Raw genomic sequence first — 17,352 nt, 5'->3', positions numbered from 1 at the left:
ATTATGTGACCTGTGCTTTCCACAGAACCAGCAACACAACTGGTGAGAATCAGTATCAAAGCACTGGAACTCTGATCTATATTGTCCGGTAACAAACCACATCCATGTATTTTTTATATAAATAAAATAAAATTGTATTGGTCACATACATATGATTAGCAGATGTTATTGTGGGTGTAGCGAAATGCTTGTGCTGCTAGCTCTGACAGTGCAGTAATATCTAAAAAGTAATATCTAACAAATTACACAACATATACCCAATACACACAAGTTTAAGTAGGAATTAAGACTATATACATATAGACGAGGGATGTCAGAGCGGAATGGACTGTAGAATAGTATAGAGATGAGTAATGCAAAATACAGTATGTAAACATTATCAAGTGAATGAGATACTGTAGAATAGTATAGAAAAATAATATACATATGAGATGAGTAATGCCATATATGTAAACATTAAGTGGCTAAGATACCGTAGAATAGTATAGAATACAGCATATCCATAAGAGAAGAATAATGCCAGATATGTAAACATTATTAAGTGACTAAGATACCGTAGAATAGTATAGAATACAGCATATACATATGAGAGGAGTAATGCCAGATATGTAAATATTATTAAAGTGACTAGTGCTCCATCATTAAAGTGGCCAGTGATTTCTAGTCTATGCCTATAGGCAGCAGCCTCTAATGTGCTAGTGATGGCTGTTTAACAGTCAGATGGCCTTGGGGCGGCAGGTAGTCTAGTGGTTAGAGCATTGGACTAGCAACCGGAAGGTTGCAAGATTGAATCCCCGAGCTGACAAGCTAAAAATCTGCCGTTCTGCTCCTGAACAAGGCAATTAACCCACTGTTCCTAGGCCATCATTGAAAATAAGAATTTGTTCTTAACTGACTTGCCTAGTTAAATGAAGGTAAAATAAAAATAGAAGCTGTTTTTCAGTCTCTCGGTCCCAGCTATAAGGTGTACCAATTCAGTTAAAGCTATATAGCTAACAACATATTGTTTTTTCTTCACTTTATTCACACTAACTAAGAACAGTGGCGCAGCGGTCTAAGTCACTGCATTTCAGTGCAAGAGGCGTCACTACAGTCACTAGTTTGAATCCAGGCTGTATCACATCCGGCTGTGATTGGGAGTCCCATAGGGCGGCCCAATTGGCCCAGCGTTGTCCGAGTTTGGCCGTCATTGTAAATAAGAATTAGTTTTTAACTGGCTTGCCTATTTAAAGAAAGGTAAATACAAATAAAAAGAATAAGAAAAAAAGGCTATTTTGATTTATTCTTATGTAATTTCTTCAACAGTCCACCAAGTGGTAGTAATGGGTATCAGAGCACACCTACCATTCCTCTCTGCATCCTTTTTGACCACCACACTGCACAAAGCAATGTAAGATGTACAACTCCTACTTTCTTATTTCCACCCAAAAGCAGTTGTCGTCGCACCCCCCCCCCCCCCCCCCCCCCCCCCCCCCCTGCACCCCGCCCCCCGCCCACACACTTCACGGATTATTGATACAATAGAAATGGCTGCAATGGCAGATTCAGCGGTTTCCATAAGGGGTCTGTTGTCGGTCGTTTCTCTTGTGGTGGCCATGTGTTTTAACTGAATATATAATTTCCACTCTGTAGACTTTAGACTTCCCATAGCCAGGTCAGGTTAGTCAGGACACCCCACACCTAACAATGTCACACTAGTCTAATCAGGGATAATTCAATCAATCCCTAGTCAACAACCTGTGGATAATAGCCACTGATTCCATTTAGGGCACTTCTTGTTTAGATACAGGTAGGCTACACTATCCATTTCACCTTAAGTAATCCCATGTTAAAAATAAATAGCACTGCAGTGAGTTGAACCAGGGGAATAATCTACCACCTACTCAATCATGTTTGGCTATTGCTGTAGGCAGTGGCAATTTTAGCATGTAAATCTTGGTGTGGCAAAAAAAATAAATAAAAGTATGCATACCAGCAAAGCCACTACACATCACAACACTAAACAATGCATTAATTTCACTATAACGGTGACAAACGGTGCCCACAAACTGTCCGGGCCTACATAAAGCTGTCCTAACAGCAGTCCTAATACATTACCACTGTTACACCTGGCTATCAGCGCAGCCTTGTCTGGCAGCGAAACAGTTCATTCAGCCTAATTTACTGCCTTTTAAAAAAACATATCTGATATGGCTGACTTGCTTAAACAAATGTGGTTTCTAATGACAATTGAGATGTACAAACTATGTCATAAGGGGACAACAAGTGGATAAGAGGCCATTTGTAATTTAGATTAAGACGTTAATGAGCGAGCTAGGACGAACGTAGTCAATATAACTATTTGTTTTGCGAATTGAGAACATCGGCTGTTCTTATGGTGTTCTCACAGTACACCAAGTCAGGATAAATAAAGGGGGCATATAAGCAGACATTGAAAGCTCTTAAAATTACTGTTGTGCCTCGTCTCTTACAAAAGCTTTCCAGAACATGCAAACTGCTTTTTATACTGTTCAACATACCTTGTGTCAATTGAAGCTTATCCTCAATACTGACAAAACTAAACTAATGGTGTTTTCCATTGCAAGAAATAGACCTCAACCTTTCACCTATTACTACTACCTGTCAGGGCAAGAAGATTGAGGTTGTAACCTCATATAAATATCTTGGAATTTTAATTGATGACGGCCTCTCTTTTAAATTGCATATTCAACAACTTACAAAAGAAATTGAAGCTGAAATTGGGATTTTATTTTAGGAATAAGGCCTATTTTCTTTTGAAGCCAGAAGGAGGCTAGTATCAGCTACATTTATGCCTTTACTAGACTATGGGGATATTTTATATATGAATGCTTCTGCTTGTAACGGCCGTTGTTGGTGGAAGAAGGTGAGGACCAAGGTGCAGCGTGGTATGTGTCCATATTTATTAGAATGAACACGGAAATAACAAAAATAACAAAGAGAAACGACCGACAACAGTTCTGGCTGGTGTAGACACACAAAAGAAAACAGGCTCCCTAAATATGGTTCTCATTCAGGGACAATGATTGACAGCTGCCTCTGATTGAGAACCATACCAGGCCAGACACAGAAATAGCAAATCATAGAAAAACTAACATAGACAACTCACCCAACTCACGCCCTGACCATACTAAAACAAAGACATAACAAAACAACTAAGATCAGAACGTGACAGTACCCCCCCCTTCGGCTGCAAAACCTGAACCTATAGGGGAGGGTCAGGGTGGGTGTCTGTCCGCGGTAACAGCTCTGGCGCGGGACGTGGACCCCACTCCACCAAAGTCTTTGTCCGCCTCCTCAACCGCCTCCGTGGCCTCTATCGAGAGGCGACCCTCGCCGCCGACTTCGGACTGTGGACTCTAGCAATGGGTCCCGAATGGACAGGAGATTCCGGGCAGCACCGGACAGGCGGGAGACTCTGGCAGCGCCGGAGTGAAGGACGACTCCGGCAGCACCGGAGTGACGGGCGATTCCAGCGGCTCCTTGCTGACGGACGGCTCTGGCGGCTCCTGGCTGACGGACGGCTCTGGCGGCTCCTGGCTGACGGACGGCTATGGCGGCTCCTGACTGACGAGAGGCTCTGGCGGCTCCTGACTGACAGGCAACTCTGGCGGCTCCGGACAGACAGGCAACTCTGGCAACACCGGACAGACGGGCGACTCTGGCAGCACTGGACAGACGGGCGACTCCGGGCAGCTCAGGACAGACGGGCGACTCCGGGCAGCTCAGGACAGACGGGGGACTCCGGGCAGCTCAGGACAGACGGGAGACTCCGGCCAGCTCAGGACAAACGGGAGACTCCGGGCAGCTCAGGACAGACGGGAGACTCCGGGCAGCTCAGGACAGACGGGAGACTCCGGGCAGCTCAGGACAGACGGGAGACTCTGGGCAGCTCAGGACAGACGGGAGACTCCGGGCAGCTCAGGACAGACGGGAGACTCCGGGCAGCTCAGGACAGACGGGAGACTCCGGGCAGCTCAGGACAGACGGGAGACTCCGGGCAGCTCAGGACAGACGGGAGACTCTGGGCAGCTCAGGACAGACGGGAGACTCTGGCAGCTCAGGACAGACGGGAGACTCTGGCAGCTCATGACAGACGGGAGACTCTGGCAGCTCAGGACAGACAGGAGACTCTGGCAGCTCAGGACAGACGGGAGACTCTGGCAGCTCAGGACAGACGGGAGACCTAGGCAGCTCAGGACAGACGGGAGACTCTGGCAGCTCAGGACAGACGGGAGACTCTGGCAGCGCTGAACAGGCGGGATCACCTGTAGGGAGGAGACGGAGAGACAGCCTGGTGCGGGGGGCTGCCACCGGAGGGCTGGTGCGTGGAGGCGGCACCGGATAGACCGGACCGTGGAGGCGCACTGCAGGTCTCGAGCACCGAGCCTGCCCAACCCTACCTGGCTGAATGCTCCCCGTAGCCAGGCCAGTGGGGCGAGGTGGAATAGCCCGCACTGGGCTGTGCTGGCGAACCGGGGACACCATGCGTAGGGCTGGTGCCATGTACCCCGGGCCGAGGAGACGCACTGGAGACCAGATGCGCTGAGCCGGCTTCATGGCACCTGGCTCGATGCCCAACCTAGCCCGGGACGATACGAGGCGCTGCTATGTACCGCACCGGGCTATGCCTGCTCACCGGGGACACCGTGCGCCTCACGGCATAACACCGTGCCTGCCCGGTCCACCTTCTCCACGGTAAGCACGGGGAGTTGGCTCAGGTCTCCTACCTGACTTAGCCACACTCCCTGTGTGCCTCCCCCAAATACATTTTTGGGGCTGCCTCTCGGGCTTCCTTGACCGCCGTGCCAACTCCATTCTCCGGTATCCCTCCTCACACATTGTTCCAGAGAATCCCAGGCGGGCTCCGGCACTCTCCCTGGGTCGACCGACCACCACTCTATTTCGTCCCATGTTGTAACCTCCTCCAGATAGCGCTGCTCCTTACCACGCTGCTTGGTCCTTTGGTGGTGGGTGATTCTGTAACGGCCGTTGTTGGTGGAAGAAGGTGAGGACCAAGGGGCAGCGTGGTATGTATCCATATGTATTAGAATGAACACGGAAATAACAAAAATAACAAAGAGAAACGACCGACAACAGTTCTGGCTGGTGCAGACACACAACAGAAAACAGGCTCCCTAAATATGGTTCTCAATCAGGGACAATGATTGACAGCTGAAATAGAAAATCATAGAAAAACTAACATAGACAACCCACCCAACTCACGCCCTGACCATACTAAAACAAAGACATAACAAAAGAACTAAGGTCAGAACGTGACACCGCTCAGTGTTTGAGATCAATTGACACTCTTTACCATGGCACTTTGAGATTTATTTTAAACTGCAAAACCCTTACGCACCACTGCACTTTGTATACCAGGGTTGGTTGGCCTTCTCTAGTCACTCGTAGGCTCAGTCACTGGCATACTTTTATTTACAAAGCCAATTTGGGTTTACTACCTTTTTATTTGTGCATTTTTATTGTTCAGAAATGTGGTGGGTACTCTCTTCGGTCGCTGGACTTTATCCTGCTAAGTGTTCCAAATGTCCGAACTGAATTTGGTAAAAGGGTTTTTAAGTTCTCTGCCCATCGTCTTGGAACACCTTACAAAATACTTTTAAACTGGAAGAACTTGTCCCGATTGGTGTTTTTAAATCACTGATGAAGGATTTTGAGGCTGATTCCCTGACCTGTCAATGTTTTTAATTTGCTGTTTTATACTGTGAATTCAATGGTTTTTACTAGATTACTTGTAGTTTTTCATGTTGTTTGTAATGACTTAGTGCTGCCTATCTTGGCCAGGGCGCTCTTGAAAAAGCAATTTTAATCTCAATGAGCCCTTCCTGGTTAAATAAAATAAAATGTAAAAAAATAAAAAATATTCAATGATTACATTTCTCTAAAACAGGTTATAAGCTGTTATGTGCACCACCAAGTCAGAACAGTAGGTGGAATTAAGAGGGGTAAATATACCAAATTATTAGGGGGAGGCACATGGGCTACTAACATCTCACTACACAACAAACACTAGTATTACTTTCTTAGCTACAGTATAAATATCTCCCTGGCATATTACATCATTTATGCAGCAGCTTAAAATACAGTTTTGGACTTACCTTGTTGTGCTGTGCTCACTCGAACAACACTCGTCATCAAAGTCTGGAATTCTCTAGATTTATGGTGCTTTCAAAACAACTGGGAACTTAGAAAAAAACAAGGTTGAATCATGTTGATGTCATTGATCTTCAGGTCGTAGCTCTAGAAAGAGGCCGGATTTACAATTCCGAGTTGGATGACTGTTCAAAGCTTCTTTTCCCAGTCGGAGCTCGTTTATTCCCGAGTTCCCAGTTGTCTTGAACTCAGTGAAGTCAAGTTCTCGCAGTTCCAAGTTAACAGTTGTTTTGAGCGTGGCATAAATCTTCATTGACAGCATGTCACGGATGTCGTTGGAAGGAGACCAAGGTGCAGCGTCGTGAGTGTACAGTTTGTGTACATTTTCTTTTATTATTGTAAATGTCGCCAACAAAACAAGAAACAAAATAAACAACCGTGAAGCTTACGAGGGCTAAGTGCCACTAACACAAGTCAACTACCCACACTGAAAGGAGGGAAAAAGGGCTACCTAAGTATGATTCCCAATCAGAGACAACGATAGACAGCTGTCGCTGATTGAGAACCATATACACAGGCAGTTAGGAAAGCTAAGGCTAGCTTTTTCAAACAGAAATTTGCATCCTGTAGTACTAACTCAAAAAAGTTCTGGGACACTGTAAAGTCCATGGAGAATAAGAGCATCTCCTCCCAGCTGCTCTCTGCTCTGAGGCTAGGAAACACTGTCACCACCAATAAATCCACTATAATTGAGAATTTCAATAAGCATTTCTCTACGGCTGGCCATGCTTTCCACCTGGCTACCCCTACCCCGGTCAACTGCCCGGCACCCTCCACAGCAACCCGCCAAAGCCCCCACCATTTCTCCTTTACCCAAATCCAGATAGCTGATGTTCTGAAAGAGCTTCAAAATCTGGACCCCTACAAATCAGCCGAGCTAGACAATCTGGACCCTCTCTTTCTAAAATTATCTGCCGAAATTGGTGCAACCCCTATTACTAGCCTGTTCAAACTCTCTTTCGTGTCGTCTGAGATTCCCAAAGATTGGAAAACTGCCGCAGTTATCCCCCTCTTCAAAGGGGGTGACACTCTAGACCCAAACTGCTACAGACCTATATCTATCCTACCCTGTCTTTCTAAGGTCTTCGAAAGCCAAGTTAACAAACAGATTACCGACCATTTCGAATCCCACCGTACCTTCTCCGCTATGCAATCTGGTTTCAGAGCTGGTCACGGGTGCACCTCAGCCACGCTCAAGGTCCTAAACGACATCATAACCGCCATCGATAAGAGACATTTCTGTGCAGCCGTATTCATCGACCTGGCCAAGGCTTTCGACTCTGTCAATCACCACATTCTTATTGGCAGACTTGAAAGCCTTGGTTTCTCAAATGATTGCCTCGCCTGGTTCATCAACTACTTATCTGATAGAGTTCAGTGTGTCAAATCGGAAGGCCTGTTGTCCGGATCTCTGGCAGTCTCTATGGGGGTGCCACAGGGTTCAATTCTCGGGCCGACTCTCTTCTCTGTATACATAAATGATGTTGCTCTTGCTGCTGGTGATTCTCTGGTACACCTCTACGCAGACGACCCCATTCTGTATACTTCTGGCCCCTCTTTGGACACTGTGTTAACTAACATCCAGACGAGCTTCAATGCCATACAACTCTCTACAACTACAAATACCTAGGTGTCTGGTTAGACTGTAAACGCTCCTTCCAGACTCACATTAAGCATCTCAAATCCAAAATTAAATCTAGAATTGTCTTCCTATATCGCAACAAAGCATCCTTCACTCATGCTGCCAAACATGCCCTCGTAAAACTGACCACCCTACCGATCCTCAGTGATGTCGGTGATGTCATCTATAAAATAGCCTCCAACACTCTACTCAACGCAATGCAGTCTATCACAGTGCCATCCGTTTTGTCACCAAAGCCCCATACACTACCCACCATTACGACCTGTACGCTCTTGTTGGTTGGCCCTCGCTTCATACTCGTCGCCAAACCCACTGGCTACAGGTTATGTACAAGTCTCTGCTAGGTAAAGCCCCACCTTATCTCAGCTCACTTGTCACCATAGCAGCACCCACTCATAGCATGCGCTCCAGCAGGTATATCTCACTGGTCACACCCAAAGCCAATTCCTCCTTTGGTCATCTTCCCTTCCAGTTCTCTGCTGCCAATGACTGGAACGAACTGCAAAAATCTCTGAAGTTGGAGACTCATATCTCCCTCACTAGCTTTAAGCACCAGCTGTCAGAGCATCTCACAGATCACTGCACCTGTACATAGCCCATCTGTAAACAGCCCATCTATCTAACTACCTCATCCCCATACAGTATTTATTTATTTATCTTGCTCCTTTGAACCCTAGTAACTCTACTTGCACATTCATTTTATGCACATCTACCATTCCAGTGTTTCAATTGCTATATTGTAATTACTTCGCCACCATGGCCTATTTATTGCCTTAACTCCCTTATCTTACCTCATTTGCACTCACTGTAAATAGACATTTTGTTTTCCTTTGTTCCGCTGTATTATTGACTATGTTTTGTTTATTCCATGTGTAACTGTATTGTTGTATGTGTCGAATTGCTATGCTTTATCTTGGCCAGGTCGCAGTTGCAAATGAGAACTTGTTCTCAACTAGCCTATCTGGTTAAATAAAGATGAAATTAAATTAAATAAATACCCGGCCAACACATAGATACACAAATCATAGAAATAAAGGACATAGAATGCCCACCCAAATCACACCCTGACCAAACCAAAAATAGACATAAAAAAGGCTCTCTAAGGTCAGGGCGTGACAGTTGCTGGAGGCCGTTGCTGGAGGCTCCGGACTGAAGGACATCGCAGGAGGCCGTCGCTGGAGGCTCCGGAATGGAGGCCGTCGTTGAAGGCTTCGTACCATGACTCCTCACTGGAGGCTTCATGCCATGGATCATCACTGGAGGCTTCTTGCCATGGATCATCACTGGAGGCTTCTTGTCATGGATCATCACTGGAGGCTTCTTGCCATGGATCATCACTGGAGGCTTCGTTTTGGGCGCAGGCACAGGACTCACCAGGCTGGGGAGACACACAGGAGGCCTGGTCCTTGAAGCAGGCACAGGACTCACCGGGCTGGAGAGACACACAGGAGGCCTGGTGCGTGGGGCGGGCATCGGATACACTGGGCCGTGAAGGCGCACTGGCGGTCTTGAGCGCAGAGCTGGCACAACCCGTTCTGGCTGGATGCCCACTTCCACCTGGCAAATGCGAGACGCTGGCACAGAGCACACCGCCCTGTGAATGCTCACTCGAGACACCGTGCGCATCACCCCATAACACGGTGCCTGACCAGTCACATGCTCCCCACGGTAAGCACGGGGAGTTGGCTCAGGTCTAAACTCTGACTCCGCCAATCTCCCTGTGTTCCCCCCAAAAAAATGTTTTGGGGGCTGCCGCTCGTGCCTGCTTCGCTGACTTGCCTCCTCATATCGCCGCTGCTCTGCTTTAGCTGCCTCCATCTCCTCCCTCGGACGGCAATACTCCCCGGCCTGCGTCCAGGGTCCCATTCCATCCAGGATCTCCTCCCATGTCCAGGAGTCCTCTTTACCACGCTGCTTGGTCCTTTGGTGGTGTGTAGTTCTGTCACGGACGTCGTTGGAAGGAGACCAAGGTGCAGCGTGGTGAGCATACATTATATTTTATTATTGTAAATGTCGCCAACAAAACAAGAAACGAAATAAACAACCGTGAAGCTTACGAGGCCTAAGTGCCACTGACACAAGTCAACTACTCACACTGAAAGGAGGGAATTGATTCCCAATCAGAGACAACAATAGACAGCTGTCCCTGATTGAGAACCATACCCGGCCAACACATAGAAACACAAATCATAGAAATAAAGAACATAGAATGCCCACCCAAATCACACCCTGACCAAACCAAAAAGAGACATAAAAAAAGGCTCCTTACGGTCAAGGCGTGACACAGCATGCCCAATGTTGAATGTTTATCATTTCAAACTTGGAAAAGAGCCCCTTATTCCCAGATTTGGGACCACACAGCCACTCCACTGAATAGCAGGCTAGTGATTGCTTTGCAATGCTTTCAGTTAGCCACTGTCACTGATTCCTTCCAAACCACTCATTGTTGAATTTGCGATTTCAAACTTGTTGTGTAATGTGTATGTCCAAAGGCAAATTAGCACTTTTATCTATAATTTCTCTTCATTATTTCTCTTCATGTGACAGGCATTTAAAAGGATTTTCCAGTAGATTGTCGACTTGATTCATGATGAAAGTATGGTGTTGACATGATCAGTCCAAACAAAGCTACTGTACATATAATGTTATTTGACGTCATTTTATCTGTGGCCGATGACCTTAAAACTTATTGGATGGGCACTTCTAATGTAACTCTATGGCAGCACCCAAGGAGCTAGAATTTTCTAGCTCTACCCTTAGACTTGGCGGTGACGTAGTGTCCCCATGAGTGACAGAACACTGAACCAATCACGGCGCAAAGCTCCATATTTTCTGCTGGCTTGCCCCACCACCACCACCATTTATTTTTGCTAAAAATGTGGAGCTCAAAACAGGTGGGGCTCTGCCATACCTGCCCTAAATGACGGGTCGCCAGTGGCTATAGGACTTCTTCAAGGAGGCTAAAGCTGCACGTAGCACCCTGGACCAGAGCTACTCAAGGACCATATTCTTACCATCTGTCTATAATACCTATATTATTTCATGGTAGTTACATAGGCAGGTACAGTGTAATTATGGTGTAGGGAGGTTGAAATAGTAGTGAAATCATTAAATGTGAGAGAAATGACAGGTCTTCAAGTATCTTCAACTAAATAAAGAGAAGGTAGAGTGTAGGCGTGGAACGCATCGCTGTTTGTTGTAAACATTTCACAAAAATATCTTGCACAGTTTGCACACCCAGTTTCCACCCATCACCACTTCCTCCTCTCTCGCCTGACTTGACTCTGAGGTTTAGGTTGTCTTGACAACAGAGGACATATCTCTTTTAAAAGTCATTTCACAAGTTTCAGTTGTGCCTATTACATATAGCCCATTATCTGCTGCTGTAAACTGGGGTAGAGGTATGTGTTAGTGTTCTTCTCTGTTGGCAGAATGCATTAGAAGACTCACTACTGTAAGTCATTCTGGATAAGAGAATCTGCTACAGTAAATGACTCAAATGTAAAATGGAAGACAAAAGAATAAGCAGTAGCGTAACCTAACCCATCAAATATTTTAAAGCAATGAAAAGCTGATATCTGCACCTCCTCTTATTTTTAAAACAGGTTATGGTTCAATGAATTAAACCATGTCTGAGATACATGTGGATCTATTTAATAGTGGATCTATTCTATTAAAAGCCTAAAACATTTTTTTGGTGTGAATCCCATCAAAGGTTCAGCACATCCTGAGCTTTTGATCTCTTCTCTAGGTTATAGTCAACATGGACAGCACGTCAATATGTCAAATCAATTTGAAAGCGATCAATAGAATATGCATAAATTTCACAATATCTAAGTAGCACATTTGTTAATTGGGCGGTAGGTAGCCTAGTGGTTAGACTGTTGGGCCAGTAACAGAAAGGTTGCTGGATTGAATCCCTGAGCAGACAAGGTAAAACTTCTGTTGTTCTGCCCCTGAACAAGGCACTGTTCCCCATAATTGTAAATAAGAATTTGTTCTTAACTGACTTGCCTGTTTAATTTTTTTTTGTTATGTTCTGCTTTCCCTTAAAAGAGGGGACCTCTGACTGTGTCCCAAATGGCACCCTATTCCTCATATAGTGCACTACTTTTTTCCAGAGCTCGATGGGCCCTGGTCAAAAGTAGTGCACTGTAAAGGAAAAAGTGTGCCATTTGGGGTACACATTCTGTCATCAGTGAAGATGTCTGTCTATGTGGGCTGTATGGGCGTAGGTTGGTTGGTGTATCTCAGAGACAGAGAGAGATCGCTGTAGAGGGACTGTTAGAGGGACTGTTAGACCTCTTCCTGTGGTTTACACCACGTGACTACGAAGCTTAATAAGAACACCACTGTTAGTTCACACTTCTGTTTCTGCTGGGATAGAGGAGAGAAAGATGGTAAGACCGTGTGATATACTTACTGAGATATATTCATTGAATTTAATTTTGTATAAAACATATGAGAGGTTTACTGTATGGTGGCAGTAATATATTGTAACATTTTATTGGTTCTACTGTTTGAGACGATTTTAGTACACTTTTATAAATTATGAGATCATTTTGTTACACATCCGCAATGTATTACAAAAAAAAACATCACGTTTTTGTGACGATTTAGTTAGTTCCTGTTTTGAATTTGCTCTACGGATTGGACTGAGGAGGGGTTCTGAGCAGAACCAAACACGAAGCTGCCACAGCAACGAGAAGATACTGATGTACAGTGCAGTCATCCATAAAGTAGAGAGTACTACTAAACTCCTCTGCACAGTGTAGTGTTTCCTACTTTATGGATGACTGTACTGTTGGCTACGGAGGAAAATACTACAAGGACTCCATTGACATCAATGAACGATTCTGAAAAGCTTGGAGACCATGGTCTATTTTTAAATTGTATTACATTTTTGTACTAGAAATGCAGTCCTATGAATACATGTTAAGTTCCCATGAACTATTCAGTCATGTTTCTCAAATAAAAGTAGATTTGATTGCAATATTGTACTAATGAAAATAAATGAATTGTTTTTCTTGCTTTCCGTGGTTTATGGTCATTCTACTATTGTAGATATTTGTATAACAATCACAGTGCAGTTTATAGTAAAAGTGGTTGTACAGTTACAATTGTTTCAGTGTTCAGCATCTGGTTTTGATGAAGATCCTGCGTTGTATAATTCTAAACCCACTAACATGAGGAACAAGTGTACGAAACAGATTTTCAGAAAATGAACAGTTTAATAGTACTGCTAAATTCTGCATAGATATCTTCATTCAACGTGCTCAATATTCCCATCAGAATCTCAGTTGGTATTTACCAACATTTAAAAAATAAAAAAAAATGTGCATACTACTAAGGAAGAAAATAATATCTCTAACAGGAAAGATATTTCCTAAACCGAAAGATGTAGTAAGGCAAATATAGGCATAACTACAACATACATCCCCATCAGCAAAGTGAGAATAAAAATCATTTTTTAAGGCTACAATACCCTAGCTGCTGACAAAGCATTATGTAATACGATAACCATGATGTCATTATTTTGGCCAATCTTACTGCACCTTAAAATGTCCAACAAAAGGTTTGTAGTTCATAGGATTTATTTGGACAGAGCAAAATCTGTCTACTGCGTCACTGTGCGTGATGGCCTACACACTGTTCAAACCCTATTCCATGATCATTACAAATCCTTGAGGAGATTTCTGTGGTCACATGTACTTATGCAGAAGAAAAAACATGACAAAATCTTGATCTTTGACACAGTAATATCCCTTCAGATATCATTGAAAAAGTTTTTTTGTTCATTGTATCTGATTCTGATTCTTGGCATAATCTCATGTATCGGATGCTCCTTGTTAATCCTATTCCCATGGTAGTGGTTCCAGGTAGTTGGATGGCACCAGACCTCTCAGCCCATGAAGGTCCCCCTGGATGGAGATTAGACATTAGCAAAGCATTTAGATACAGAACCAATGGAAAACAAGGTTACATTTCCCCAAAGACTACTTAATGCAGTCCAGCACTCACATAATAGAATCCATCTTCATCCATATCACCAAACACATATATTATGTCCCCTGCACGGAAGGCGAGCTCAGCCTACAATAAAATTATTGGGGGGAAAAGTTACTGTTCATTTGGTGTTGCTGTAATATGCACAGTTAGGCCCTATAACTGGGATTACCTCGGAATTGGCGTTCACTAAATTCAAAAGACCAAATTAAGAAAGTTAAAGTGGATTTGGACACCCATGTGGAGGTTCCACACTCACGTCGCTGTCCATGTTGGGGGAACTTTCCCAAGGGTCATACTCAAAGATTGCCACCATCCTGCGGACGACCAAGTCATCTAGCACGCTGGACTCCTCACTGGGATCTGATGGGAAACAGAGAAGTCAAGAGTTGAAGGATTAGATCATAGGACTGCATTCCAAATGGCACCAGGGCCCTGGTCAAAAGTAGTACACTACAGTATATAGGGAATAGGGTGCCTTTGGGACGCACACCAGATCTCAATTGTCATCATTAAGAAATCTCAGATTATTTTTTATATAAACTATTTCAGAGAGAGTGAGAGAGAAAGAGAGTGTGAGCGAGAGTGAGAAAAAAAGAAAGAGATACCTGTGTGGTCGACAGGCAGGAAACCCTGCTGCATGAGCTGATGCTTGAGGTAGTCATCATCCACTGGGATCTCAGATACCATGTTACTAGGCACGACACCAGACAGACCACCAGACTCCCCGTGGTAGAAACCATCATCGTCTTTATCTCCAAACACCTGGCAGAGACAGAGACAAAGTCAGCCATTTTGTTTCCATGGGATTTGTTTGGTAATGATACAGATCTACTGTGCATGTGTAAAAGAAAGGAACATGAGTGGAAAGTTATCAGTTCAACATCAACAAGTTGCAAATAATGACAGGAAATGAGGAAACCACAACTTTTGCACATCATGTAGGCCTACGCATCAACAGAGAACAAACAGGAAACACCAGCATCTAGAAAATCTAATATACTGTATAACTGTTTATAATCTGCCTACCTCATATTAACCCAGCCATGTTCAAACTTGGTTTTATCATATCTACCCCTTTAAATGGGAGGTTACTCTTTACATAAGGTATATTAAACAGGAGTATTTAAAAAGGAGTTTATAAGTTGTTTATAAACTGTCAATCATTGGTTGTTATAAACACTTATTACACAATGGTTGATAGTCTACAGTACAGATAAACTACTCAGTACATTACCTTGATGATCTGTCCTGGCACAAAAGGGAGCTCCTCCGCAGCGGTCTCAGGGTTTGGGGACATCGCAGCAGGGTTGTATGGGAAAAGAGCCACAAAGAGTCGGACGGGGGGTTCTTGAGACACCTGGCTGGACACCTGGCTGGCGGTCTCCAGCTCCCATTGCCTAATATCCTCTGGTGTAGCAATTCTCAGTCCATCAGGGTAAAGAAACACATCCACTCCTAGCATCCCATCCATCAGCTCTTATGTGAGTGAGAGCAACCCTAATGACAGTTAAGGGCCAGAATGTGTTGGTTTTAACAATAAAGAAGCATTTTTATCAACGTCCACTGTCCTCCAAGAGTTTCTGAAGTCCCTCTTCACTTCAATGAGAGCAACCCCTCTCAGCTCTACACTGGGCAGACAGATGGCTGCTGGAGAAAACAGGGCTCTCCTTACCCTCACCCTTTATGAAGCTAAGCTGCCTGAGGCTGTAATCCTCTTTGAGGAAAGTGGATAACATTCTCGTCCCAACCCTCTCTACCTGTGGGACACAGTCTGTCTGTAGAAGTGTAGTAGCAAGAGAAGAATGTTCAGCTTTGCATGCGCTAAAGATGTGCATTGTTGGGGAAAGTTTAAATTAAAGATGATAGTGTATAGCACTACTAGGGTTTGGCTGGTGTAGGCCGTCATTGTAAATAAGAATTTGTTCTTTACTGACTTGCCCAGTTAAATAAATAAAAATAAATAAAAAAAGAGAACATGCAGATACCATTTTTTCAGTCAGCTACAAATGGGTGGTAAATGAGATACTATAAAGTGAACGTATGCGGGTCTGGCTCCACGAGGGGGAAAAAGGGGGCTTAGCCCCCCCAGTTGAAACTTGTGCCCCCTCAGTTTTAGTTTTATGTACCTATATAAAAACAGCAAAAGAATTATAATGATGAGTGACAGGTTGCTGCAAAATCTGTATCTCTGCTGTGCTGTGTCAGCACAATGGACAGAGCGCATTGCAGTGTGTGTAGGAGGGCTATGGAAAAACACTGGGGTTCTGCAGAATCCTATGGGTTTTCATAAAAAGTGGGAAAAAACACTTCTCATCCATGGTAGGCTAAGTGAATAACATGATACGCTTCCATCTGTAATATTCTATTTTGATTTATAAGGCCGGGGTCAAGTTCACCATTGAAGCTGCTTCACACAACTCTGCCTAGCTGTAAAAAGCATTCGTGTTATAAGCCTTAGCCTATTAGTTAGCTCGCACCAGCTAATCTGCCTCTGCCATGATGGATATCAGAAACTGGCTTCGCCAAAGTACCCAAACAAAGCCAAAATGAGAAGGAGAGCGAAGAGCAGCAGCAGAATTCAATATAATTCCAATGCAAGAACATATCGGTATGTTTCATCATAGAAATAAGGATTTTCTTGGTAGCGTATTGGTTTTCTTGGTTGTAAATGGAACTGTAAGTATTGGAAATGTATTTATGGTAGGCTGACATTCCTTAATTGATTACGCAGGTCGAATTTGATCAACAGAAGTGTATTGTTCCATATCAGAAGGTGTTGCTGTACTCATGAGCCGCATGGTTTTCCATGTTCCATTTGTTTGGCAAGACAGCTGTGCATGGCTGCATCTCACTGTAGTAGGCTGTAGGCTACATCTCACTGTAGTAGGCTGTAGGCTACATCTCACTGTAGTAGGCTGTAGGCTACATCTCACTGTAGTAGGCTGTAGGCTACATCTCACTGTAGTAGGCTGTAGGCTACATCTCACTGTAGTAGGCTGTAGGCTGCATCTCACTGTAGTAGGCTGTAGGCTGCATCTCACTGTAGTAGGCTGTAGGCTGCATCTCACTGTAGTAGGCTGTAGGCTGCATCTCACTGTAGTAGGCTGTAGGCTACATCTCACTGTAGTAGGCTGTAGGCTACATCTCACTGTAGTAGGCTGTAGGCTGCATCTCACTGTAGTAGGCTGTAGGCTGCATCTCACTGTAGTAGGCTGTAGGCTGCATCTCACTGTAGTAGGCTGTAGGCTGCATCTCACTGTAGTAGGCTGTAGGCTACATATCACTGTAGTAGGCTGTAGGCTGCATCTCACTGTAGTAGGCTGTAGGCTGCATCTCACTGTAGTAGGCTGTAGGCTGCATCTCACTGTAGTAGGCTGTAGGCTGCATCTCACTGTAGTAGGCTGTAGGCTGCATCTCACTGTAGTAGGCTGTAGGCTACATCTCACTGTAGTAGGCTGTAGGCTACATCTCACTGTAGTAGGCTGTAGGCTGCATCTCACTGTAGTAGG

At 44.5% G+C, this 17,352-nt stretch overlaps 1 protein-coding gene across 1 annotated transcript; it reads right to left on the bottom strand.

Annotated features, from left to right (window-relative positions):
* Positions 1-13,045: 13,045 nt before the first annotated feature.
* Positions 13,046-15,450, bottom strand: LOC139385946 (RIMS-binding protein 2). Its single transcript, XM_071131253.1, has 5 exons — positions 15,078-15,450; positions 14,449-14,605; positions 14,100-14,203; positions 13,856-13,927; positions 13,046-13,755 (listed from the first exon to the last, which is right to left on the bottom strand). The coding sequence occupies exons 1-5, from the start codon at positions 15,312-15,314 to the stop codon at positions 13,690-13,692; spliced, it is 636 nt and encodes a 211-aa protein (XP_070987354.1). The 5' UTR covers positions 15,315-15,450; the 3' UTR covers positions 13,046-13,689.
* Positions 15,451-17,352: the final 1,902 nt, after the last annotated feature.

This window comes from Oncorhynchus clarkii, chromosome 27, assembly GCF_045791955.1.
Source record: "Oncorhynchus clarkii lewisi isolate Uvic-CL-2024 chromosome 27, UVic_Ocla_1.0, whole genome shotgun sequence".
Taxonomy (NCBI): Eukaryota; Metazoa; Chordata; class Actinopteri; order Salmoniformes; family Salmonidae; genus Oncorhynchus; species Oncorhynchus clarkii.
The sequence above is the reverse complement of the archived record's forward strand: the minus strand, read 5'-3'. Positions and strand labels throughout refer to the sequence as shown.